General features: G+C 47.0%; 1 protein-coding gene across 2 annotated transcripts in view; it reads right to left on the bottom strand.

Moving 5' to 3' along the window:
• LOC8053809 (cytochrome P450 3A8) overlaps positions 1 to 25,439 on the bottom strand; it is a 74,997-nt gene that overhangs the window by 31,074 nt on the left and 18,484 nt on the right. Inside the window, exons 1-2 of one of the 2 annotated variants that reach the window (XM_029976739.4) lie at positions 7,525 to 7,641; positions 7,282 to 7,407 (exon numbers count right to left, since the gene is read on the bottom strand). In XM_029976739.4, the coding sequence (XP_029832599.2) occupies positions 7,282 to 7,346 (65 nt within the window). In that variant the 5' untranslated portion in view covers positions 7,347 to 7,407; positions 7,525 to 7,641. Of the gene's footprint in view, positions 1 to 7,281; positions 7,408 to 7,524; positions 7,642 to 25,439 lie in introns of those variants that run through there. The other variant, XM_040499284.2, reaches the window with a different exon arrangement.

Genomic DNA, 25,439 nt, shown 5'->3' with positions numbered 1-25,439 from the left:
GTCCATGTAAACTGACACACGTGAATTAATTTGCATACTTAGTCTTGAAAATACATAATCTATTCCATGATTTCTACTTTTCTTGTGGCACATTTGCGTATCTGTTCACTGTCTTCACTGAGAACACACCTTCCCGAAGTTAAAGATCAACTAAAGGTCTTTGTCAGCAAACCATGTCTGTAATCTAGCATTTACCACAGTCTCAAGCATGGTTCTCAATATACCCCCTTCGCAGACTGTTTCATCCTTCATTTACACTGTAGTCATTGACAGCTTAAAGGGAAAAGGGGGATCGGTGGCTGAGTGGGCTAGCGCACACCAGAGCACGTGGAGCGAAAGCTCGCGCTGCACAACACCTCGGGCTCAATCCCCACCCCTGCCGGTTTCGATCTGGATGAGCATTTTACAAGCGTGATGCACGTTAAAGACCCCATGCTAGCCGTTGTACTGCACTGTCTAAACTTCTCATCTACAGCTGGGAGACTCGTGGCCCGTTTAGGTAGACCATGATGAAGGCAACAAGAGGCTATATAAACATACATACCCAACCGAATTTGTTTAAAGGGAAACTGAAGCGGTTTTGTAAATGGGTAAAAGCATTTATATCGTCTTTTTTTTGCCTCCAGGATCACGAATATTGGGACTATTTTTCAGCTTGGTGCACGGAGGCATCAGAAAATAATTTTCAAAGTGCCGCTGAAACCCCACCTTCCCGGAGTGTGGTGACGTAATGATTTTTCAGAATATCCGCTCTCGCGCATCTTCAGCGCCTACCAAAGCACTCTCGCTAGTTTCAACGAGGTAACAAAAAGACGTCACGACTGGAGTCAGTGCGGGGGGAATTATACCTGCAAGCTTGCAATTACACGCGCTACACACATGAGCGACACGCGCTTGGCGACACAAAGATTCTAGTGTGACGTCATGACTGGTCAGAGGTTTTTCGTGTTTTCTCGTATTTAGTTACAGCTTTGGGCGAAACGAACGTGATATTGCCGCTCGCAGGGTCGAATAAGTAACGCTCGGTCACGGAATTCTAGAAGACTCGCGTTTTTTTAAGGCGAATGCCTTATATGTCTTATTGTTCAGTCGACCTTCAAAGTCCTTGAGCGAAAACACGTCGGCGACACACAAGACACAAAAACACGTCGGCGGCACAAAAAGGTACCAATGAAACGGCGCCAAAAGTGCGTCGTCAGGGAGTACGCTGTCTTCGGAGGTTCGCTACCACGTTTACATCGGCGCTTGGGCTTTCGCCTTCAAGTCGTCTTAGGGATTACATAAAAGACCCTGTGATTTTTTTTTTCAGTTCACTGTTCATCCTCTCGCTGCCTTCATTTGCGGTAATATTCAGATTCATGGAATACAAATACTCTAGACTTCATTACTAACTCGTTTTTTTTTCGTTTTTTTTTTTTCAAGACCCCTTTTTGTTCCTTCTCAAGAAAGGCTCGTCGAGGCTTACTGTTATCACGGTTTCTGTTTTGTAATTTGTTTTTTTGATGCTTTTATCGGTCGAAGCCGGACTTTTAGTGGCTGACGAGTGATCACAAGTTTATCGGATTTCCCCACGTCCAGTGTCTATTAGGTTGCCGGTGACTCGACCGTGAACCTACGCAATTAGCGCAAAGGAAAAGGACAAGACGAAGGTACGGACCGAGCTAGCGCTACAATCCACTATTCGTTTAAAGTACGAAATAATAAAGACAGAAAAAGTTACAAATCTTTTCATGCCCACAACAACAACAAAAAAAGAAAAGAAATAATGGTACACTGAAAAATGTATCTTTTTCGTTTTTTCGCTTGCGCTAATTGCTTTCACGATGTGTATACGTCTAGCCAAACACTTAATTGGGACCGTAGTGAGTCTACTGTGGGGCAACTTTCTCCGTGTGAATTCTGTCGTTCACACCTGTATGAGTTTTCATTCATCAGCGGTGCGTACTGGTCCCTCCCGTTTCCAGGGTTCACCCAACACCCCCAAAATAATCGATGCCTCCGCATCGCCTCCCCTCCCTTCATGAAACGTCATCACAGTCTTCTCGTGCAACTCGACTATTGGCCCCGAGTCTGCCCTTCGACGCTCTGATTGCACACGAGCCCCGGTCGAACACTGACGCAACACTCGTGCCCAATCTCAAGCCGCGATCGAACTGACTGTGATGACGGTGTGGAGGCCTTATGCATATCTAAGTGGTGTTGGTTCGCCTCGGTTATCCTCTTCCGGCCATATTGGGTACAGAAAACACAGGGAAGTCAAATAAAATCAAACGATTTTATTGCGCATAGGAATTCGCACACTCTAAAATATCTGGGGAGAATACTGGGGAGAATCAAACGCGGCAATCTACGGAAGGAGGTCGGTGATTAAGAAAGTTAATAACATGCTTGATCAAATTATAGGAAAAGGCCTAAGCTTCGCCTTTAAGAGCGGAACGCGATAGCTAATCAATCAATCAATCATTCAATCATTTTATTTTTTCAAGTCAAATTCAAATTCGACTTGAACGGTCCGCTGGCACAAAAGGCAAACAGGTTGCCTGACGAGGTGCCAGCGGCCGGTAAGGACGGCAAAATCCAGCGGCAAATACAACATATGGTAAAGCTCCGCTCGTTCCCAAGCCGTACAAGCGTGTCTAGTGGGTAGCGTGTCTGGCTCGCAACCGAGGGGTTGTGAATTCGGATTCCTCCTTCGCCTAAAATTCTTCATTTTTTTTCTTTATTTTAGGGCAAATGAGTTACTTTATACATTGAAATTATTTCAGACATGCCGCGACCTTTCATTCGCATTACATGTCATGTTTTAATCACTTTCAATCCACGCGGGACGTCCCGTTAAGCGCGAGCGTTGTGGGTTGTTTGAAATTCCCGCGTGAGGTCATGTAACTGTAACCGTCATGACCCTACACTCCAAGAAATGCCTGCGCCTCTATTTACCCACAAAAGACTCAAAGAGCATATCACTACGATTTACGGAATCAGCTCAGCGATTGATGAGGATGAACATCTGTTTAGATCTAAAAATGAAGTCTGCACTGTGGCACTACGCATTGCAAGCGTGACGCTTTGCATTGCGTAATGCCACAGCGCGGACTTCCTTTTTGAAGTCTAAACGGATGTTCCGCCTCATCACACGCTGGGCTGATTTCGTAGATCGCAGAGATTGGCTCTTTCAGTGTTTTGCGGGTAAGTGGACACGCAAGCATTTCTTAGAGTGTATCAACCAATCCTGAATTTTCGCGTCCCGCCGACGCCGGCTTTTCTTTCTGTGACAGGAGCACCTTAAAGCTATCTATTAAAAAAAAACAAAAAAAAACAGTCTATGCTGTGGAACGGACTATAAATCCGAACCACAATTTAAAAAAAAAAACAAAAAAAAAAAAAACAAGCAAGGAAGGGCGTGATTGCGACGTGACTTCATCCATGAACAAGACGCACGCGGTGATCATTGCAAAAGAGCTCGGGGATTTTATCAACATCGGCGACTTGGAGGACATTCTGAAGGACATATCGCACGAGACGGCCGAGGATAACACGAACGCAGCACTCCGGCGACAACGCCGCCGGAGACAGTGATGGAGACGGATACTGGGTAGGCGAAAGCTCATGGAAGAATGCTTGGGAATATTGGGAACCAAGAATGTGAGTGTTGCTCACAGACATGAGCCAAACTAGATCTACCTTGGGAACATTTCATTTTAAGTGCGACTTAAATATATCATAGCCAGTACAGTCATAATTTCTTTAAAGCACTTGACGTTAAGAACTAAAGCAGTTACTGACCGTCTCCCTGGTATATCAGCAATAGGATGAAATGCCCCATCGATGAGAACCGCTTACCCCTCTGTTTGCATTGCAAACCGCTCCATCCGACAAGAATCAGCAATTGCTCAAACCTCAACCGTCGACGCTAGCCTTACCATGAGACAACGAAAAACCAACGCACTATAGCAACAATACTTCGGAAAATCCGTTTTGGGAACCGCGTAATGGGGCATTGTGCTCTAAAACACTATGAAGGTCGGTTCACGCATTTGCATTTGAGTGTGATTCAGTGCGTTTGTGTCTCTAAAAGCGAGAGGGCTTATGACCGGCGCAATCTATAATTTAATCTTTGAACATTTTCGATCCGTTTATCACAGGACTGAAGGTTTGACCGTATTTTCGAAATCACATCTAGTCACCATCTATGAGAAATGCTCGCTTATAACATTATCAGCATAATTGCAAGCCTGTTGCGTAATAATGAATGTTACGTAAAAAATTAGGAAACAAATAGGCAGGTCGGAAGCGCTTCCTGATAGATGATGCCATTGCGTTCTCGTTTCATAAGCGGTTACAAGCGAACTTTACGCTCCTCTCACACTCAAATGCGAACCTAAAAACCAACCTAAGAAACAAGCAAAAAAAAATGGCGACCAAAATGGGTATTTTCCAAAACCACTAATAGCGATACACCATTGACACCAGTCAAACAATCATTCTTTTTAGCAATACATATTTTACTGACTAATGCAATCTCAAACACGTCTTATAGAAACATTTCCCGGTATTGTCGACGACAGGATGCATCTCTTACCCTATGTATACAATGAAATTTTCCAGTAGACAGCCCTCTGCTAATTTGCTATACTTTAATCGGAGTAAACTTTCTGTGGCGATGCAGTCAAAGGTAAAAGCGCGTGCGCTCGTGCACTTTGAGCGTCGATTAAAGCCGAGTATGCGCGCTCCTGGAAACGTGCTCCTGCACAGCTTCGGTATGCGCTCCAAGTGCGCGAACGCAGGCGCTCCTACTTTTGACTGCATTGCCACAGAAAGCTGACCGCGAGTATTGTTATGACATCTCAAAGGATCACACGTGGCTTTGCTCGTAGCATTGGTTTATCTTGCGTGTAACTTGCCGCGGCGTGGCGTCGGCCCTGATCCAAGTGGCACAGCTCTTTTGGGACAAAATAGGAATTTTGTTTGCGAATCGACAGGTTTTCCCGCTCATTATAATTCTAATGTTGGTCACTTTAATCCAAGTGCCGTTTAATTTAATTCAAGTGCCATTCAATACAATACTACCGCTACCCGCGTTAATCATGGGGTCGGTCAATTTAATCCGCAAAATATACATGCACTCTTTTGTCTTCAGTGGTAGTTTTTCGCTTACACTTTTGATAAGTTCAACTAATTATTGATACAACTATATTTTGTTGGGGACCACTGATTAGGCGTGTGGAAACGAGTCCGTCTGGGTCACGGCCTCCAAGAAAAACAACGAACCGGGCAAATAGCATCTTAAAATGATCCTGTTTTGTTTTTAGAGCGCAGCTCTTGGGCGCCCGTTTCCGGCTTAAGCGGCGGCGCCGTAACCGTGTGTTGCATTATGGGACCTTTGCTATGATGACGTCACGTGTGACGTCAAGAGGGCAAATCTTTCCCGCTAGATTTGGCGGGAAATTTTCCCACCAAAATTAGCTGGAAAATTTTACCCTCGTCACGTCACACGTGACATAACGTCTGACGTCACACTTGACGTCATACATGACCCTCACCTGCTCGTCCTCAAGAGCTGGGCTATAATTCGGCATTACAGATAATTGTGAACGTCTTTCAATTTTTTTTATATTTCAAGTTTGAACTTATATGACAGCGAGTGGTGTGTAGAATTACATATCTTAGTTATATTAAAATCATATATTGTGATCAAAATGGCGCTAAAATAATGTTCCGAAACATTGAAGACTGTCTGCTTTCAGCTGGTTTCAACATGGATCTAAGAAAACACAAGTAGAATATGCTTTATATAAACTTCATATCTGCCACTAGCGCCGAATGCCATATTGAGGAGTATCGAAGAGGTGAATTTATTGAACGGATTCAAAAATTTAATGAAACAATCGTGAGCGGGTGTTTTATAGAAGAAAACAAAGATATCAGCATTTTGCTATGTAAGACTGTTTCTTTTTTTGCTAAAAATGAAGTAGTGTTTGAAACTGAATATCGAATATTCGATAACGTTTTTCAGTGCCTTGTTTTTGTGCCTAATCAGTTCACTAATGTTGAGAGAATTAGTTGAGTATCTCCTGCGCTCAACTTCATTTGGTAATCTAGAGGAATGACAATGATTTAGTAAGCGCAGAAATTTCCTTCAGTGTATAAAATACATACAAGAGCTATATAGATATTTGTGTAAGCCAGTGCTACAAGCGCTTCTGAAAGTATGTGAGAACATAGCCTTATGGACATCACAAAATCTTTCAGTAAACACAAGAGATGGGAATACCGCAAATCTCTGGCCAGTATTTCCTTTTTTATTTTTTCTGAAGAAAGTTTTTGTTTTGCATAATGTTTTAAATCATTTTTCGGTATTTTTTTTATTAAAGTGCTTAAAATGCATATTTTCAGAAGCATTTATCTGAACCAACACTAAGAAAATGGATCCATACTGTAGAATGCCGTTACTTCATACTTTCTTGTAAAACAAAAAATCTGCACTTAGCAAACCACCAGTAACCATCTTGAAATGCAGTTCGAAACTTAGATTTCTACATTTTTAGTTTTGCTCGATATATAGTTGTTTTATAACCTTATTAATTTATTCTGCTACGCTCAACACATCGGTTATATACTCCGTTTCACCTTCAGTCCGAGCACAGCGGACGCTAGGAGCTATCCCAGCCAATCCAGCGTTGAGAAAGTGTCATGTGACCTTGAGCTCCCTGCGTCGCTCTGGCCAACCGAATGGTCACGCGATTTTCTCCCGACGCTGGATCGGCTGGGATAGCTCGTGGCGTCCAGTGCGCTCGGACTGAAGGTGGAACGGAGCAGGGCCGTAACCAGGGGGGGGGGATAGGGGGTTCTGACCCCCCCCGAAATTTTTTTCTGGGTACGGCCCTGGTCGGTGCACTTGCAGCCAGCCGATTTTAATCTCCACCTCTGCGCACGCGCAGTGGCACCGGTCGGCTACCGGGTACCAAACCGGGACCGATTCTTCGGTTTGCTATAACTCTCCATTATATGCCACCCATGCACATGATTCATAGGCGAAAATAAGACAAAATGGCCGCCGTTGTCCTCGAAAACCCCCCCCGAAATTTTTTTCTGGGTACGGCCCTGGAACGGAGTATAGTAGAAGTGGAGAGCCCCAGTCAGAAGAACTCTTTCTTGTAGAAACAACTTGTAAACAGAAACTCCCGCCTATTAAAAATACCACCTTAGCCGAAAGTGGGTGCCATGAACACCCCCCCCCCCCTTTTTTTTTTTTTACACTGAAAAAGTGAGAGCTTTACTTACAAGTACAGCAGGACCAACGCAGTCGCCACCAGGATTATCCAATCCGGAACGCCCAGGAACTTCATCTTGCGCCAATCGAGGTCTTGTTTCGCGCGCTGAAGGGTCACAATAGCGCAGAGCAAACACCTGCAAGGACAATTCGAGTTTTTTTCCGCGTTCCTTACCTAGTATCAATGCGCAATGACATAATGAAGCAAGCTAAGCAAGACGACAAAAGACAAAGCAGGAAATGAAGACAGCAACCGAAACCGTAGGTACCCCAGTCGCCTCACAACAACAAAGTCACAAGAAGGTGTCCGGCTCTTCTCGAGCGTCAAGGCGTAACTGAACGAAATGCAGTGGAGCCGTTACTCGCAGGGGGCAGAGAGGGGACACGCCGAATGGGAAGGGTAACGCGGGCAAGGGAAAACAATATGCTGTCCTTGAGCGACACCACCCCGCGTGTTCTCTTTTGGTCCTTGATCAGAGGGAGAGGGCACTGGACGATGTCACAATATCCTGAAGTGTTTTTTCGCGACCGCCCTGAGATTACGTCAATAGGCTCCTTGCATTGACGTCACATCGCACACTTTTGAACACCAAGTAAAAGGAGGAGAGGGAAGCTGCTTTTGTAAGAATTTTGAGTGACAGGTTAATCTTCTATAATATTCTGGGAGGAGAATAGCGACGCCCGTGCAAATCCGGGAGGCTCCAGATGAGAGGGGAGCTCCTTCTTCTCCTTTTCTCTGGAGGACATCGGAAATGACATCATATGCAAGCCATGTATCGGAGGCGGGTTGCCTACGCCATTTGGATCGACGTAGCCTTAGATGATAGTAGGTTATGCATCGGGTACCGTGTTTTCAGCGTTATATTGTTCGAATTCGGGGTGTCTTGTCGGATTTTATTTTTTTCCGCACATTCGTTTTTTTTTCTTTTTGTAAATTTTTGGTGTTAGGCAAAAAACCGGTGTTAATCGAGGCTTATGTGGAATAAGACACGGACATGGCAACCCCCCCCCCCCCCCCCCCCCCCCCAACTCCCTTTTTCAGGGAACATAAGCGCCTGAACTGAACATTTACACAACGCCCCGGTACGAGACAAAAACGAGATAAGGTGTGTCGCCCCGAAGGAAGAAGCACCCTCGCGGACAGTTAAATGTAGGCTTTTTTGTTCCTCTTCAAACCAAGATTATGCTGTAGAAAAGCTTGGATTTCTTTTATTCAGGCCAGCTCCGATTCGGCGTATTTGGGTTTTCCCTGATTTCGGTAAAACCAGCCCGGTAATAAAAGGGACATTGACACCCCCCAATTTTTTTTTCCTTTTTTTTTGCAGGCGATTTACTATGGTGTCGAAATAGTACCCAATCGATATTTTGCAACAGTCATGTATTTTTTTAAATAAAGCCAAAAAACGCAACTGCTCGAAACCGAAACCCCCGCACCGCACGGAGAAGTGGAGAGGGAGTGGCGGAAGGAATCACGTGGCAACACCCAACCATGCGATCTTTTTTTTCTTTTTTTTTTTTCACACGTAGCAGACGGAATACGAAATGCGTCACGGGATTCGTTCGCCGTGCGATCCCTTTGCAGCTATGTTTGTTCCGCTCGCTGTTATGTACTTCAAGTTGATTTGGTTGGTGCTAGTGAGTGCCAGTGGTGACTTCCCGTGATCGGCTCCGAAAAAAATACTACCAAGATGTTGCGTGAAGAGCAGCCTCACATGGCCTACATCTGAAAGTGGCATTCTGCGGCAAAGTGCACAAGTTTCCGAAAGATCAACGGGTCGGGATCAATGGCTGGCTGCAATTCCTGTAGAACAGTTACGGGAACCTCGGAAAGCGGACGCTACCGGATTCATATGCTCCTTGCATTTTATCGAAAGTGACTACTTTGAGTTCGCAGGTGTCAAAATTGAATCCAATACCATTTACTTCAGCGACATTTCGTCCACAACAATGTCTTTTTCAGTGATAATAGTAAGAAAAGAAATGTAAACATCGGAAAATATTGGACGAAAAAAAAAAAAAGAAATGGCTCGCACACACTAGGGATCGAACCCGCGCCCGCTGCGTGTGGAGCGGACGTCTTTCCACTGAGCTACGGAAGGAACTTTTTTTTTTTTTTTATTTATTTCCTTTTTTGTATTTTGACAACAACACTTGGTCAAAGAGCGCTTAAAAGACCGCCAACCTAGCTTCGGCTGACGCGGTCGGTTAAAATTCTCTCAAGGTTACCAGATTATCTAACAGTGGCAACCACTCACACCCGGGACAGTGTATCTTATAAGCGTCTCTCAGAGTGCACACATTTTGAACAAAATAACTGCGAACTGGCTGTGCATCAATATCAGCATGCCTTACAGCCATTCGACTTCGCCATATTGCGTGCAGGCCAAGGAGCATCACTATATCATATGGAAGTCCCTCCTCACAGTCTACAGACAAAAAACGGATTCCATGGGTTGTTAACGGTAGGTCTTTCTTTAACGTCCGCTGTAGTACGTCCCAAAAAAAGATGGCATCCCAGCATTCCAGGAAGACATGCTCTATGGACTCCGGCTTTTTGCACAAAATACACTGTGTCGACCAAGCAACGAACAAGCCTTTCTTTTCCGTCCACGTTTTTACCGGCAGCGTCCCTGTATGTAGTTTGAAGAAAAATGTCTTTACAGTTGCTGGGACGACCATCTTCTTTACACGCGAAAGAACATTTTGTCCTGGGCCTTCCTGATACAGGGATCGGTATATTGGCACCGCAAACAGCATTTCTTTTAAATGTTTTGACAAGCACTTTCTTGAAACTGTCGAGAGATATTCAAATGAAAATCGTATACCCAAAAACTTTACCGAACTTACAACTTCTTTCAGATAGCCGGTGACAGTGTAACACCCGTCATCAACTGAAGAAACCACAAACTCGGGCAGCTCATAAGGGAATACCACTTGAAAAAAAGTCCGTAAGAAATCATCTGTTGTGTCTCTTAGAAATAAAAAACGGTTCACGATTTGCCGCAGAAATATATGGCACAAACTAACACCTCCAGAACGAACAGTGCGGAACAGACAGCTTCTGCTGGTTCGCTCCCATCCTGAGTTTCACACAAACACTGCAAAGATGCGGTGCATTTTTTGTACATGCAACCGGGAACAATGAAGTACCTGCATGACGTACCAAATTTTTGCCAAAAGAAATAAATTGCAGACGGTTGCTCTGGTGAACACTGATAATTCTCGTCCACCCCACTTGGTTGTTTTTTCTCTAAGCTTTGATGTTTCCTCGTCCCAGTATTCGTTACTATTACGATAAGATTCCAAAGGCACACCTAGGTACCGAACTGGCGAGGTTAACCACTTTATGGTCTCAAACAAGACCGGCGCTGATGCCCACTCTCCGTGCCATAACCCAGAGCACTTCTCCCAGTTCACCGAGCTGTTGGTGGCCGCACGAAATTCCTTGGTTATGGCTATTACATTACTCACACTGTCTGCGTTTTCACAGAATACAGCCACATCATCAGCATACGTCAGAAGACGTACTTCGCTGGAGTGCAACCTGAAACCTCGCACATTTTCACTCTGGATAATCTTCAAACAAAAGGGCTCCAGAAACATACAAAACAAAAGTGGCGACAAGGGACATCCCTGCCGAACAGACGACAATACTGGTATTCTTTCAGTCACACTTTTGTTCACTATCAGCTGTGTCGAGCAGTTTTGATACGCCATCCGTATTCCAGCTAAGAGGACGTCACCGACGTTTACATGTTGCAAGATACAAAAAAGAATCTCATGGGATACACGGTCGAACGCTTTTTCAAAGTCAATTTGAAGCATTGCCACTTTGCGGAACATCAAATCACAGCACTGTAAAATACTACGAGCAACATGAATGTTCGTAACGATACTCCTGCCACGAATACCGCACGTCTGATGCGATCCAACGATCGAAGTTATAATTCCTTGCATACGCCTGCCCAAGACCTTCATGAGTATCTTGTAGTCGACATTCGCTAGCGTGATTGGTCGGTACCCTGAGACTGACTGAAGCTTAACCCGGTCGTCACTTTTCGGGATAAGAACCGTATACATGCGCAAAAAGGATGGTGGCAAAAGTTGTTTAGTATAGGCCTCTTTGAACACATAAAATAAGAAAGAGGCGGCTTGGTCGCTAAACATTTTATAAAAATCTGCAATTATACCGTCCGGGCCTGGCGATTTTCCATTTTTTAATTCGTCAATCGCTTTATGTATCTCGTTCATGGTGATCGGCTCTTCTAGTTTTTTCCTTGTCTCTTCTTCTAACCGGGGCATTGTTGAAAGGAATCTTTGTTTAAAGATGTCTATGTTCGTACTCTTTTTGCTGAGAAGGTTTCTGTAATAATCTACGAACGCTTCTTCCACGCATGTCCTATTGCGTGTAAGTACGCCGTGATAGACAATTTCCTCGATTTCATTCCCCTTCGCATACTTCATTTCATCACTCAATGCTCTTTTTGTAGACATCTCCAAAACCAATAGCCTTTCAGCGCGTGCTCTCACTGTAGCCCCTCGGTATCTCTCCTTATCTATTGCCTCCAGTCTACTTTTTATATCTGCTATATCATCTCGAAATAATCCGGGCATCTGGCATTCAAGGTTAAGTAACTTTCCAAGATTAGAACGAAGTTTTTGTTCGTTCTCTTTTTCGATGTGCTTTAGATTTCCTGCTCTCTCAATTGCGCTCATTTTGATATCTTGTTTAAAAAGTTCCCACTTTTCTCCCCAGCTAATGTTCTCTTTATCTTTATACTTGCTGAAAGAGTTCTTTACCGTCTCACTAAAAATCTCGTCTTGTAACAGCTTCGCGTTTAACTTCCACAATTCCCAGCTAAATTTCTTTGAATAATTTCTTCTCCCTCCTAACTGTACCGAAACTATACAGTGACCGCTGAACGCGACATGATCGACGTTATAGTTCTCGCAGCAAGTTACAAGCTCCAGGGACACGTACACTCTATCCAGTCGCGCATGGCTGGTTCCCTGAAAATGCGTAAACGGAAGACAACCCGGGCTCGACGCACACTGCGCCACGTCTGCAAGTTCACAATCATCAAGCATCTCCCTAAGTAGGTCAGCACTCTGATCGTGATACCGCACTGTGCTTACTCTGTAGCACAGACACAATTAAAATCCCCGAGAAGAATTACGTGCCTATCGCACTTCAGATAGTTGCAAAAGGATTAAAAAAAGGAACACCTTTCCCGAACAGAATTCGGGGCGTACACACACAGGACACGCCAGTTAATGCCGGAGAAAGAAAAATCGCACATTACTAATCTGCCTGATTCACACGCGACAACACTTTTTTCCGTTATCCCAATTGACTTTTTGAGAAAAATACAGCAACCGCCTGAATTCCCAACCGCATGACTAACACATGCTTCGTAGCGGCTCGCGAAAGGTCGCATCATACCCTCGGCCCGGTCGTCGCCCCCTACCTTAGTTTCTTGCACTGCCACGATGTCCAGCTCTTTCTCAGTTAGGAGGCGGTATAACTGGCACTGCTTACGCCTGGCCCCAAGGCCCCGCACATTTAGAGTGGCAACGTTGAGTGGTCTCACGAGGGCGTCCAGAGCTTAGTTTGGGTTCGGCACCATGAGCACGATGGCACAGCAGGTCCTTTCATTCGGCCAAAAGATCCTCGCGAGGCAAGGAAGACGACCTTGGCTTTGACTTTGGCCCTCTTTTCATACTCTTTGGTGCGTTCCGCTTTTTTTCGATGCGCCTCCACGTCGGCTCTCCATCGGATGCCTCAGTCGATTCTTCGTGCCTCCGCTTGCTTGTCGTCGTGTCCAGTATCATATCATTGTCTTCATCTCCTACGTTGAAGACTGGTGGCACTGCAGGTACCTCTGCTGCTCTCTTTGGGTCTTGCAGAGACGGGCTACCTTCCTGCTCTTGGGTCATCCCAACTTCTTCTTGAAGGGGGGTTGCTCGTGCTGCATCCCCATCACTGGCTCCGGAAAAGCAAGGATCTCCCTTCCCCGCCTTCGTCGTCGACGACGCCGCCTCCTCCGCCTCCGCTTCGTCCATCACCATGTCGTTGACATCGTTCCCGCCGTTCTTTGCTGCGGCACCGGCGTAGGTCTTGGCGCAGTCTTTATCTACATGGCCGAAGCCACGACACTCAGTGCACCGAGGAGTCTTGCAGTCACGCCGGACGTGCCCCTTGCATCGACAACGAAGGCATATAGGCGCACGCCCGGGCACAACAACCAGGACCACACCTCCGAATAAACGCAGCTGGTGTGGGAGGCTGTCTTCCGACAAGTCCTGACGAAGCGTCATCACGACAGTTAGGGTCGTCGATTCAGCGTTCAGGAGACCGTTAATTTTCCACACATCCCGGACCACTTCCTTGACGACGCCATAGGGCTCGAAGGCCCGACGAATGGCATCGAGAGGGGCGTCAAACGCCACCCAGTGTGTCTTGACTCTAATTTCACGCCGGTTAGGGTCTATCACCAGACAACACTTGCCTTTGACTTCAATTGTCCCGGCACTCAGCAGCTTTTCCTTTGCTTCTGGGGAACGCAGCTTGAGCAGCCAGACGTGGTTCATCTGATACACGCCCAGCCCAGCCACGTCCGGCAGCAAACCCGCCTGTTCCAGCGGACGCACAAAATCTTCCGCTCGGTAAGGCCTCCCTGAAGTATCACAGTGCAGCACAAGGCTGCACTTCATCGATACGCCTGTTGATAGCGGCGGTAAAACCACCGCGTAATCCCGAGGAACCGCCGCCTGAACAGATTTACCACGGCCGTCGCTGGCCGTTATCGCCGCTCCTGAAGAGCGCTCCATCACGCGTCCGAACAGCACGATTGCCAGAAGCGGAATCGTCGGCCACTTCCTCCCCTTGGCTACGGAAGGAACTGTTTCGCTCGTAGTAATGGAGCCGGTCGAGTGTATGTCGGAAAGTTTGCTGCCGATTCCTCTCCCGCACATGCATTTCCGGCTTCAAGTCGGGCAGCACCACGCATTGGCCACATTTGCACCTAGTAAAGGAACCGTAAGCGTGCGTATTCAACTCGAAGTACGCACTTCGTGCTTGATGTTTGAGCGAGCGGTGTCTTAAGCCACGAGAACAGACGACGGCTCGGCGACGTCTTCGTGCAATCGGCTTGCTGGTCGGGCGTGTCGTCCGGGGTGAATATTAATTCTTTCGATCGGCCAAAAATTTCTCCTTTGAAGGAAGACAGAATACGCTGGTATCGTGAACGACAGTTCTGAAGTAGAGGTCCCACGCCCGTCGTCCGCTGCCATCCGTAGTCCCACGCTACGCGAAACGACGCCATGAATGTTGAGAATCATGCAGTAAACGCACAGAATAGACCCTTTTACAAATTCAGCGCCATCTACCGGAACGGTTGCAAAGCTTCGCAGGTGGGCGTGGTGCGGCGTGCGTCCGCCATAATCATGTATGGTCGCATCGGCGCTTGCTCAACGTACCCTACATCACCGACACCACTGCCACCACTGCGGCCACAGAAGGTGTTGCGCGGCTGATACTTCGACACACTCTGCTTCTGCGATGCCTTTTCATTGCTGTGTGCCGCTGTGTAAGCAAAAAGGACTCAAGGATGCCTCTGCCTCGAGGTTGGGCGGTGCGCTCGCGGTTGGGTGGTGCACGCACGCGACCGCTGCGACAATCGAAACGGAAGAGATCCCGCCAGATTAGTAGCATGGAATGATATAAGCCGTCTCGTGCTGCTTCTCAAGCGCTAGCGTGACGGAAGGGAGCATGCACCTGCACCCTTTTCTTTTTGTAAACAGAAGCGATGTTGCTGGGCTTGGGGGATCGAGAGAACGTTAACATTCGGGCATTTTATGTGACCTCTCGCGAATTTGTATACTTTTTTTTTTTAAGGTATTTTTGTTCGGCATCCCATCTGACCCCGCTCTCCGAAAAAAATGGGTTGTTGCAATAAAACGTGACGAAGGCAAGCACTTCTTCATTACGAAGTACATTAAGATTTGCTCAGGACACTTTCGAGAGGGTGACTACACTCAGAACGTCGCTAGTAAACGCCGCTACCTCAGACGCCAAGCATCTTTGCTTTCAACGTCGAGAAAAGGCCGCCCAGAAAGAAACCACGAGTACGACAGGCGCCGCCGTCAACGCCGAAGTTTTCTGCCGCTGATGCCGGAGTGACGAAGGACGCAATCGCCGATCCGAGCAGTCAAGACGCGGTGAGCGAACCCGCTAGTGAAGAGGCAAGCTACGCATTCGCCGATCTGACCGGTGGACACGCGGCACCTGGGGCGTCGAGCCAGAAGAATGCAAGCGGCGAAATCGTCACTGTCAACGCTATGGAAGACTTCACCGCTGACTTCATGTGCCACGCAGTCGCAACTGAAGACAGCGTAGTAAACGATTGTAGCATCGACGACTGCGTTAATGCTGCCACAGGCGCAGTCCTCGACCGGGCTGAAAGTCTGAAATGGGCGACAAACGTCTGGTCCACGAGACTGTTAGACTGCCAGCAGCAGCAGTGCTCGTACTCGCGATGCCGTAGATGTTCATGGCGGCGTTGGCGGCGTCTTCCTCGTACAATGTGGCCAGCCGTACTTTTAAAGACTGTCACGATGACAATGATGATAGCTATTGAAGTGGCCAGACTGAATTTCGGAAAGGGTCTGTACTGCCGGTTATCTGTGCAACCTTTTTTCAATCAACGTATTTGCAGCTTTTTGGAAGCCACAAAAAATGGGTTCCATCCATTTTTTTTCTATTTTTAATATTGACTGTGTGCCTTCAAAGACCCACGAATTTGAATAAATTTGGTGGTCACTTCGAAACCTTAAAAAACGGCCCGTGACCACGAAAAAAAGAGTGAGCGCGACTCAAACCGGCCAGTTCTCGATCGACGGTTTTCGGGCGGAAAGAAACCGAATTTCGAGCCGCAAATTCTGTTCTGGGTATTTGGGCTCTCATATGTCACGTACAGCTAAAGACCTCGGCGAGCATAAATACCCTGTCAGTGTCCCTTTAAGAGTCGGGGCTTATCACTATTTACCGAAAACACGGAACCCTTGACCCTAAAGGGGTATTCACACCCCCGGCACGCGCGCATCACGAGACAAAAACGCAAGGCTTTTGCACATCGCAAAGCCTGACGTTTTCGTCGTGGCATGCGTGTGCCGGGGAGAAATCCCCGGGATTTCTCCCTCGTGTGAAAACCCCTTTATGCACGTTCGTTCGTGCTTTAGCAAAGGGAAGAGCGTATACACAAGCGACCAGGAGATGTAGACGTCGCATGGAATACCGCGGTAGCTCGGCTCTCTCTTTAACCAAGCAGAAATTGAGAGTTTTATAATAGGGTGCCCCAACGCTTGGGTTCCCCTGAGAATTTGGAGAACCCAAACGCAACAAGGTTTTTTTCTTTCTTTTTTGCAACGCAGCGCGGCGCGCTTACGTTTCCCGTTTGTAGCGCCAGTGCGGCTAAGGAACGTAATAATAAAAAAAGAGAACTATAAAAAAACGTAAAAAATATGCGCTTAGCAAGCACTTTTTGTTTACAAATAAGAGTTAAGGTAAAACCAAATCGAGCCAGCTAAAACAAGAGACAATCTAAAATCAGTATAAATATTGTTGGCAGTATTCAGTCAAAACCATCCAATCCATAGCACTGTTATATAGCGCTCGTTCTTGAATTTTCTTGGCGTTCCAAGATTTAGGCCCTCAACTATGCCGAAAAAAAAAAAAAAGAACGCAAGCGAACATACCCTGCAAGCAGTTGCTTTATTTAAATCTGAGCTGAAGTGAACTTGAGGCCTTCGAAGACTTGTTTCTAATTAAGTTACAGGTATCGTGGCTCAAGTGAAATCCGCTGGAAGCCGCCGATTAGCGATGCGTTGCTATGTCACTGGTGACACAGTCTCTTTAGGCTTAAGAACGGCAGGAATCAGAAGACGATCTTTAAAATGGGGCGATCCCACCGGTCGTTCGTTGTGACTTGAGCGAGATAAAGCGAAGCGAAAACCGGCTGCGCCATTCAATGGCAATGAACGTGGCTAATATTGCGGCGACCATGGCGAATTTGCTCCGAAGCGAGCGGAAAGGCCGCCGCCATGTCTGCCGACGGAACCCGGCCCCCAGGAAATTGACCCGAAGCTTTCAAGTTTTGAGCGAATTAGGACTCTCTTATGGTACGTTTACATCTGAAAAGAAATCCGCTGCCGCGCGAGCGGATCCGCTCCCGGCGGCGGCGGCGACGAGCGGGTTGTGTTTACATCTATTTCCTTCGAGCAGTGGCGGCAGCGCCGGCTGCGGCAGCGGTTCCCGTAACGTCTCGTCAAATATGACGAGAAGGCGCGAGAGTTCCCGCCTCGGCTCTCTCTCTCTCTCTCTCCCGGGCGTTGCTGCTCCCGGAAGAACGCGTACTCGTGACGTAGGCACCGTCGCGCCGCGCAAGAATAGGGAGTTTTTGTAGATCGTTTTCGCTGTCCCGCAAGGCCCTCCGCAACCCGCTACGATAGCGGGAACTCCACAGTCAAGGCTATCGGCGCGCAGGCGCAGTAGCAACTTCTTCGTTGCGGAACGCTTAGCGGAAAGGGCAGCGCGGTCTACGAAAACTCCCTAATGTCACTTCCGGTCAGCGAAACGCCTCGTTCGGCGGCAGAAATAGACCTGGACCAAAACGGCTCGCCGCCGCGTTTTCCGCCCAGCGTTTCGCCCCAGCGGCAAAAGCTGGGCGGATCCGCTAGCGGATCCGCAAGTGTAAACGTACCATTAGGTCGCGTTTCCGCTCTTCTTTACATTGCGTCCTTTCAGACGCTCTGCGAGTGCCCGTGGACAGACGCTGGGGGTAAGGGGGGTGGGGGCGGCTGGCAGAAGCTAGTCTGCGCCTGTCGATCATGCCTGGTGGGACGCTAGGACACCGCTTCACGTCAGCAACAAATGGTCGCTTCTCGCGGACGCTACAGACCTTTCCAGCGGCAGTCTCGAACGAAGCGATTTACAGCGCGCGCCTCCCTGGTTTTGAGAGGATACGTCAGTGTTGCCCGACTGTGCTGGGCTGTGGGTTTTCTAGTTAGTGGGCTGTGGCAGCTTGCGTAGGCGCACTTCCGGACGTTGGTGGAGGCTAAATTGCCGCGTTCTATTTTGTGTTTTGTGTTCTATGGCGAATAGAATTTCTCGGGGTTTTTAAGAATGCATCGTACTATTTTTGGGAACAAAAACGAAGAAATGAAAGCTGTTTTGGTGAGTCCATGCGCGGCAGAACAAATGCAACTGGAATGTTTGTTTCATATCATGTTGATCTTTTTACGGCACCATACACTGAGCCGTCTCAGTCTACAGAGGTCTTAACCGTCGAAAATATTTGACTACACACGATATCCGAACTGCATGAATATTCCCCGCCCACAACATGAAATTCAACGAGTCTCATCAATCGAACAACATATATTGTACGTACCCCATGGTGCCGCGTTATTTGAACAGGATTTGAGAAAGATCTCAGATAACACAACATAGTGTCGACGATAGTCACTTCACGACGATCGGATGGAATCCGGCGTGTTTTGGGGCACGTTTTGAAGAGAGCTGCTTTTTTTCATAGCTTCAAAGCAAATGAACGACCGTGTCTATTCTGTCCCCACACCCCGGACCCGACCGTATCAGCTATTTTTCGAGAAAGCCGGAACACAGACGGGAAGGCTTTTTAAAGATTATCTCAACTAAAATAATCGTCCAAGAACGTTGAACTGCCTGCGTCGCGTGCTCCTTGAAGTTCACTCTCTTCGTTCGTTTCCTGCGAAGGCCGTTCAGGCAACGAGCCCTACTATAGTCCCTGGTTCTCACAGTGGAAGATGACACACAGAGGGTAAGCATCCTAAACAGGCAAATAAAGTAAAAACTTCAAAGAAAAGCCGGCGAATTCCGAATGCACAACGCCGGTGTGGAGCCACGCTGACCGGGTTTCTACAGCTTAGGCGGGTGGCAGAAATTTCTGGCTGATAGGGGTCGCTCGATTCGGAAAAATGGCGGCGGCCAGAGAGGCGTCCCTTTTGTGGTCGCGTAAAGGAGGAAGTGGCCGAGTGGGCTAACGCGTCTCAGCTCGGATCGTGGAGCGAAAGCTTGCGCTGGGAACCTCCTGAGTTCGATTTCCCACCGCCCCCTGCCCGTTTCGATATGAATGAGTTTCGTACCGGCACGCCTTCGTGTTATCCCTACTGCGTTATTCACATTAAAACCCCAGGTTAGCGGTTCTACTGTACTGGCTAAATTCCTCATCTACAGCTAAGAGACCGATTACCTGTCGAAACGCGTGGATCAAGGCTGTATAAACATAACGAGCAAACTTTCTTTTTTTTTTGTCGCGTCGGATGGATGGATGGATGAATCCGCCTGAGCCCTTTGGATCGGGCGGTAGCTCACGCCACCCAGCCACTTTGTTTTACCATTTAAGCTTAGAATATTTAAATGTGAAAACTATATTCACTCCGCGCTGAAGAGAAAGTGAGGCTATAAAACCCCCTGGCCATTAGTTAATAAGAAAATACCTAGTTTTCTCTCGCTTTATACCACCATTCACTGAATCTTTGCTTGGTAATCTCTACTGTCTTGAAATCCACTTTTCCTTCGCTATCTCTAAAACCCAATGACTTTATTAAATCTATGTTGTCTTTGGTAGGCATAGGGTGAATCCCTTTACAGTAGAGTATCAAGTGCTCAGCCGTCTCGTCCTCCTCTCCACAAGCAGCGCACACTGTATCCATTTCCTGGTTCTTCGCTCTGTATATTCTGGTTTGCAAAACACCTGTCCCTGCCTCAAACAACAATGAGCTTCCCTTAGAATTGCCATAAATGCTTTCTTTGGCAATAACCGTTTTGTTTAGTCTATAGCTTTCCAGAGCCGTCTTTGTCTGCATTCCCTCTAGCCACCGATCTCTAACTGAGACCTGCTCTTCCGTAACTCCACAAAAACTTTCCTCTTAATTTCCTAGTGCGCTGTCTCTACTTTGTGTCTATACTCCTCATGTATAAATAGCTAAAAACATTTCGTGCCCATTGCTCCCCATCCATTTGCCTCAACCGATCCTCAAATTCTATCTTGCTCACAGCTTCCCGCCCTCAAATGACGCTCATCCCATGTCTCCTTGTACTCCTTGGTTTGGCGTTTTGCAATGTTTCCCCAAAGCCAGCCTCACTACCCCACGCTGTTTTTTCTAGTCTTGCATGCACATCGGATTTCATGCATAGCACTGCGTTTCAAAAGTCAAGCCAGGCACCATGACTCCTTTCCAAATCTCTCTCACCACCTCATACCTGTTGTAATTCCAAAGTGCTCTATTTTTCATTACAGCTGCATTTCTGTTGCCCTTACCTATTATATACTTTTCATGCTCACTAAGATATTCTGCACCATCACATATCCATACTCCTAGATACTTGTATTTACCAACTCTCTCAACTGTAATTTTCTGTATCTTCAGCCTCTCAACTTCATCATTGTTAAAAATCATGACTGCTGATTTTTCAGTACTGAATTCTAAACCTAATTCCTGTCCCTCCCTACCACAGATGCCCATTGATTCCTGCAACTCTCTCCTGTTGTTAGCCATTAGCACGATATCATCCGCATACATCAATCCCGGTAAGGATTGCTGAATTTTTTTGGCCTAGCTTACTGTAAGAAAGGTCGAATCCAAGCCCACTCTTCTCTAGCCTATCCTCCAATCCTCTCAGATACAACATAAACAGCAAAGGCGATAACGGACACTCCTGCCAAAGGCCTCGTCTTTTCTCTATTTTTCACGTGGCCTTTCCTTCCCATGTTATAATCACCTTATTATCATTGTAAATGTTCCTTAATATGCTGTTAGTATTTCATCTAGGTTTAAGCTCTCCACTATGTCCCACAGGTTTCTTTGGTTCACTTTTCATAGGCACCCTTGATATTCAGAAGTGCCAGCCAGAGCTGTCTGTTTTCTTTTTGCGCTATTTCTATACACTGTGTTAGAGAAATATATTGTCCTCCACCCTTCTTTATTTCCGAAACCCGTTCTGTAACTTGCCCAGTATGCCATCACAATCTACCCATTCGTCCAGTCTGCTCTTTATGATCTGCATTACCAACCTGTAAATAACTGGTGTCACGGTTATGGGACAATAATTCCTAATATCAGACTTATCTCCCTTTCCCTTATATATCATACTCGTCCTAGTAAGCCTCCACTAATCTGGAATATTTCCTTTTTTTTATCATAGTGCTCACTACCTCCCTTAGTTTTGCCTTAGATTTAGGACCCAAATTCTTCAACAGCTTGATTGGGATACCATATGTGCCTGTCGACGTGCCACTAGGGACTCTTCGTTCCGCCTTTTCCCATTCTCTGTGTCCAAAATCCGCGATGTCACAAGGTGGTTTTCGGTTCTCCTACCTTCCACATGTACCCGTCCCCGAAATTTCTCCTCCATCACTGCTCCTATATGTCGTATCGCATCATCTCCCTCTAATTGATGTCCCTGTCTAGCTTGCGTCATTTCATTGAGTGAGTTCAAGTGCTCCCAAAACTTCTTGGCTGCCTTTCTATCTTTTTTGCTTACATTACTCATCCATTTCTACCCCTTTCTCTGAATTTTCGCATTGATAAAACTGGATGCCTCTCGGCGACATGTTATAAAAGTGTCCCATTTTCTTTTTACTTCCGTTTCTGACTCCCCACTACGCTTGGCATGCCTGTGTTCTTTAGAGGCTTCCTGACGTTTTTGAATCGCTTGCTTCACTTCTTTGTCCCATCAGCTTTTTGGTCCATGTCCTTGTTTCCCCTTCCGTTTACTCTGAACTTTGTCTATTTCCAGAGCAAAAAAGTCTAGTTAGGCTCTCTTAGGTCCAATCTGCATACCGCTGCCCTGAAACTGCTTCCTTTATTCTTTCAGAAACTATTTCCAACTCTTTGTTCTGCAGAAAGTTTGCTTTGAATTACGTTGTCTAGTTTCGCATTTACTTCTCTGGCAAAATTCAGCTTAATATTGTCCCGAATGACAAATGATGAGGCGAAGAATAACTGAAGAAACTAAACGTTTAATCAGGCGAACTTGTGCCCAAAACAAAAAGTAAAAACAAAAGATGAGAACAAAGCGTCGCGGGCGTCGAAATCGGCGTAACAGCAGGTTCGAGCGCTGGGGGGATATTGACTGCAGATCGCCACGCGGAGCCCCTTATGTACACGCGTTGGCTTCTGGAACAATCGACCTGGAAGGTTCGGCGACTAGAACATTCGCACCTCGAACAAGCGACAGAATTCTCGAATTCACCAGAACATTAAATTGCAAGACTGAACAAAAGGACGCGTAACTCCCGGGAATTGAACCCTGGCTCTTCGCGTGGGAAGCAAGCGCGATAACTATTAGGCCACTGCCGCGCTGCCTACTTGGCGCGCGGCAATATGTTTGTGATCACTACCAAGACTTCTGGAACCTTCTTCATCTCTTTTCATTATTTGTAACTTACCATATATTTTCTGTGACGTGACTACGTAATCTATAGTTGAATGTAGATTGCCAGTTTCCCACGTTATGTGCCCGTAACAGTTCTGACTGGTATTAAATAAAACTAAGTCATGCTTTTCCACCAGTTCTAGTAATATGCTTCCAGTTGAGTCCGTATACTCATCCAGACCCTCGATGTGGGCATTCATGTCTCCAATAATAATTATTTCAAAGCCTTCCCCTAGCTCACAAATGTCTCTTGATATGCAATCAATCATTTTTCTGTTTTCCTCTTTAGCACATGTCCCTGTCCATAATAAACAACTCCAAGGACTGTTGATTCCCCAGCGACTTTTCCTTTCAACCACAAATGTTTGGCGCAATCCTTTCTGATCTTTTAAAAGTTCATGTTCTTCTTAATAAATGCTCCAATTCCACCTCCCGTCCTCGTTCCCTTCATTTTGTTGCATCTTCCCCACTGTTACGTTTCCGGGCAGCCCATCGTGACGGAGACTGTAGTTGGTCTGACTGCGTTTATTGCATCTCGGCAGCAGGACGAAGAAGTGCCACGCGCTGCTAGTCGCAGCCGCTTTTATCGGTTCCAACACGGCACTATGCGCCGCTGACGCAGCAGGTTGACGGCGACGCCCTCGCTAGCGTCGATAAGCGAGGGTAACAAAACAACAACATAACAACTCCTCCCCCTTCTAGGGTACAATCGAAAACCAAAGGTTCTCCCCATCCAGGCCTCGGCAGTTCAACAAAGCGAAGAAAAGACGGAACAGACCAGTCTTGGTACATTCACCAACGTTCATACCCGGACAACACACTTGTGTAACGAAGACAGTCCGGCTTGATCTGTAGCTTCGCTTGAACAAGTTCGGCGGCGACAAGTAGGACACCACGTGTTTATCACTAGCGTCAAAACAGCGTTCTTGACGATGCTCCGTCTGGACAGCACCGCCTGAAATCGAAGGCGACGCTTGGTGTCTTCCGCCAATCACCGGTAGATGAGGCATGGCTGCGACACTTGTTCGACCGGCCGTCGGGAAAGATATAGTCGGGTGCACAGCCGAGTCGAGGGTCACTGGGACACTTGTCAGAAAGGCTGTCAGGGAGGTGCGTCAACAGTACAGGCGAGCCCAAGGTGACTGGAAAGCAGGGAGGCCGACAACGACCAGAGGACCACAGAACGGCAGCGGTGCCCGAAACATTATCCCCATTCTCCGAGAGCTCTGTTCTACAAAAAATCGCCTGTGATGTCCCTTACGTAACCAGACTTTTTTTAGGAAACGTTAGAATAAGAGAATGAGACTATTTACAAGTCGTTAAGAAATTAACGTATGTACAAGTGTGCAAACGAGATAAAGAAAGAAAATCGAACGGGGTACTTAGGTGTGCGTCGACTCGAGGAGTCAGCGTTGGCGTGCAAGTTTCCTTTTTTATGCCTGACCAAAAAGAATACTCCTGGAGCGTCGAGCTCCATCGCAACAAGCGACCGTTCTTCTGGGACAGCTGTTGCAGCATTGTGAGCGGTCGATGATCAGTAATTAAAATGAATTCGCAACCAAACAGGTAACAGCGAAGCCTCTCTACCGCCCACACAAGGCAAGCACATTCCTTTTCAATCGTACTGTACGCTTGTCCTCTCAAAGTCAGCTTCCTGCTGACAAACAAAACTGGATGCTCTTCCCCTTGGTCATTTTCTTGGCTAAGTACAACCCCAAGCCCTTTATCGCTTGCGTCACATTGCACCAAGAAGGGCCTTGTGTAGTCTGGGCTGGCCAGCACGGGTCGAGTGACTAACGCACCTTTTAAAGCCTCAAACGGATTCCGCTTCTGCTCATCCCATTTGATCATGTTCGGCTCTATTTTCTTAAGGGCGTCCGTCAGCGGGCTCGCATTTTCAGAGTACTGGGGAATGTACTGGTGGTAATAATTCACTAACCCAAGGAAAGACATTAGTTTTTTTTCTGTTTGCGGCAAAGGAAACTCCTCAATAGCCTGTACTTTAAGCTCCTGAGGGCGTCTTTGCCCTTTGCCAACAACGTGCCCCAAGTGTAGCACTTCGCTGTGCCCGAACTTGCATTTCTTGGCTTTGACTGTTAGGCCTGCGTCTTGCAGGCGAGAAAAGACCTGTTGCAAATGCTGAAGGTGATCCTCCCACGTATCAAAAAATCGCCACGTCGTCGAGGTACGGCAGAGCGAAGGACTCTGTTCCCGCGAGAACCTGGTTCATCAACCTCGAAAATGCATAGGGAGCATTTTTCAACCCAAAGCTCAAAACGAGCGGCCTGAAAACACCGAATGGTGTCATGAACGCTGCAAGGCCGCTGGCACGTTCGGTAAGCGGTACTTGCCAGTAACCTCTCACAAGGTCAATGGTTGAAATGAACTTCGCCTTGCTCACTTTTTCAATGCACGCTTCTATGTGGGGAATCGGGTAAACCTTTGTTACGGTCACTGCATTTAGCTTCCTGTAGTCCACGCAAGGCCGTGGATCTTTTGCCAGGGCTCTCGACCAAAATCATAGGACAGACGAAATCGCTCTCGCACCGCTCTATTCACTTTAGTTCTAGCATTTGGGGCCCTAAACTCGTGAAACACAAAGTTTGAGCCGAAAGTTCTCGGAGCGCACCGATTGGACGTCGGCGAAAAAAGCGCCAAGTCATCATCGTGATAGGCCAATCGGTGCGCTCC

This window comes from Ixodes scapularis, unplaced genomic scaffold, assembly GCF_016920785.2.
Source record: "Ixodes scapularis isolate PalLabHiFi unplaced genomic scaffold, ASM1692078v2 PGA_scaffold0__279_contigs__length_252992795, whole genome shotgun sequence".
NCBI lineage: Eukaryota > Metazoa > Arthropoda > Arachnida > Ixodida > Ixodidae > Ixodes > Ixodes scapularis.
This window is presented reverse-complemented; position numbering and strand designations above follow the sequence as displayed.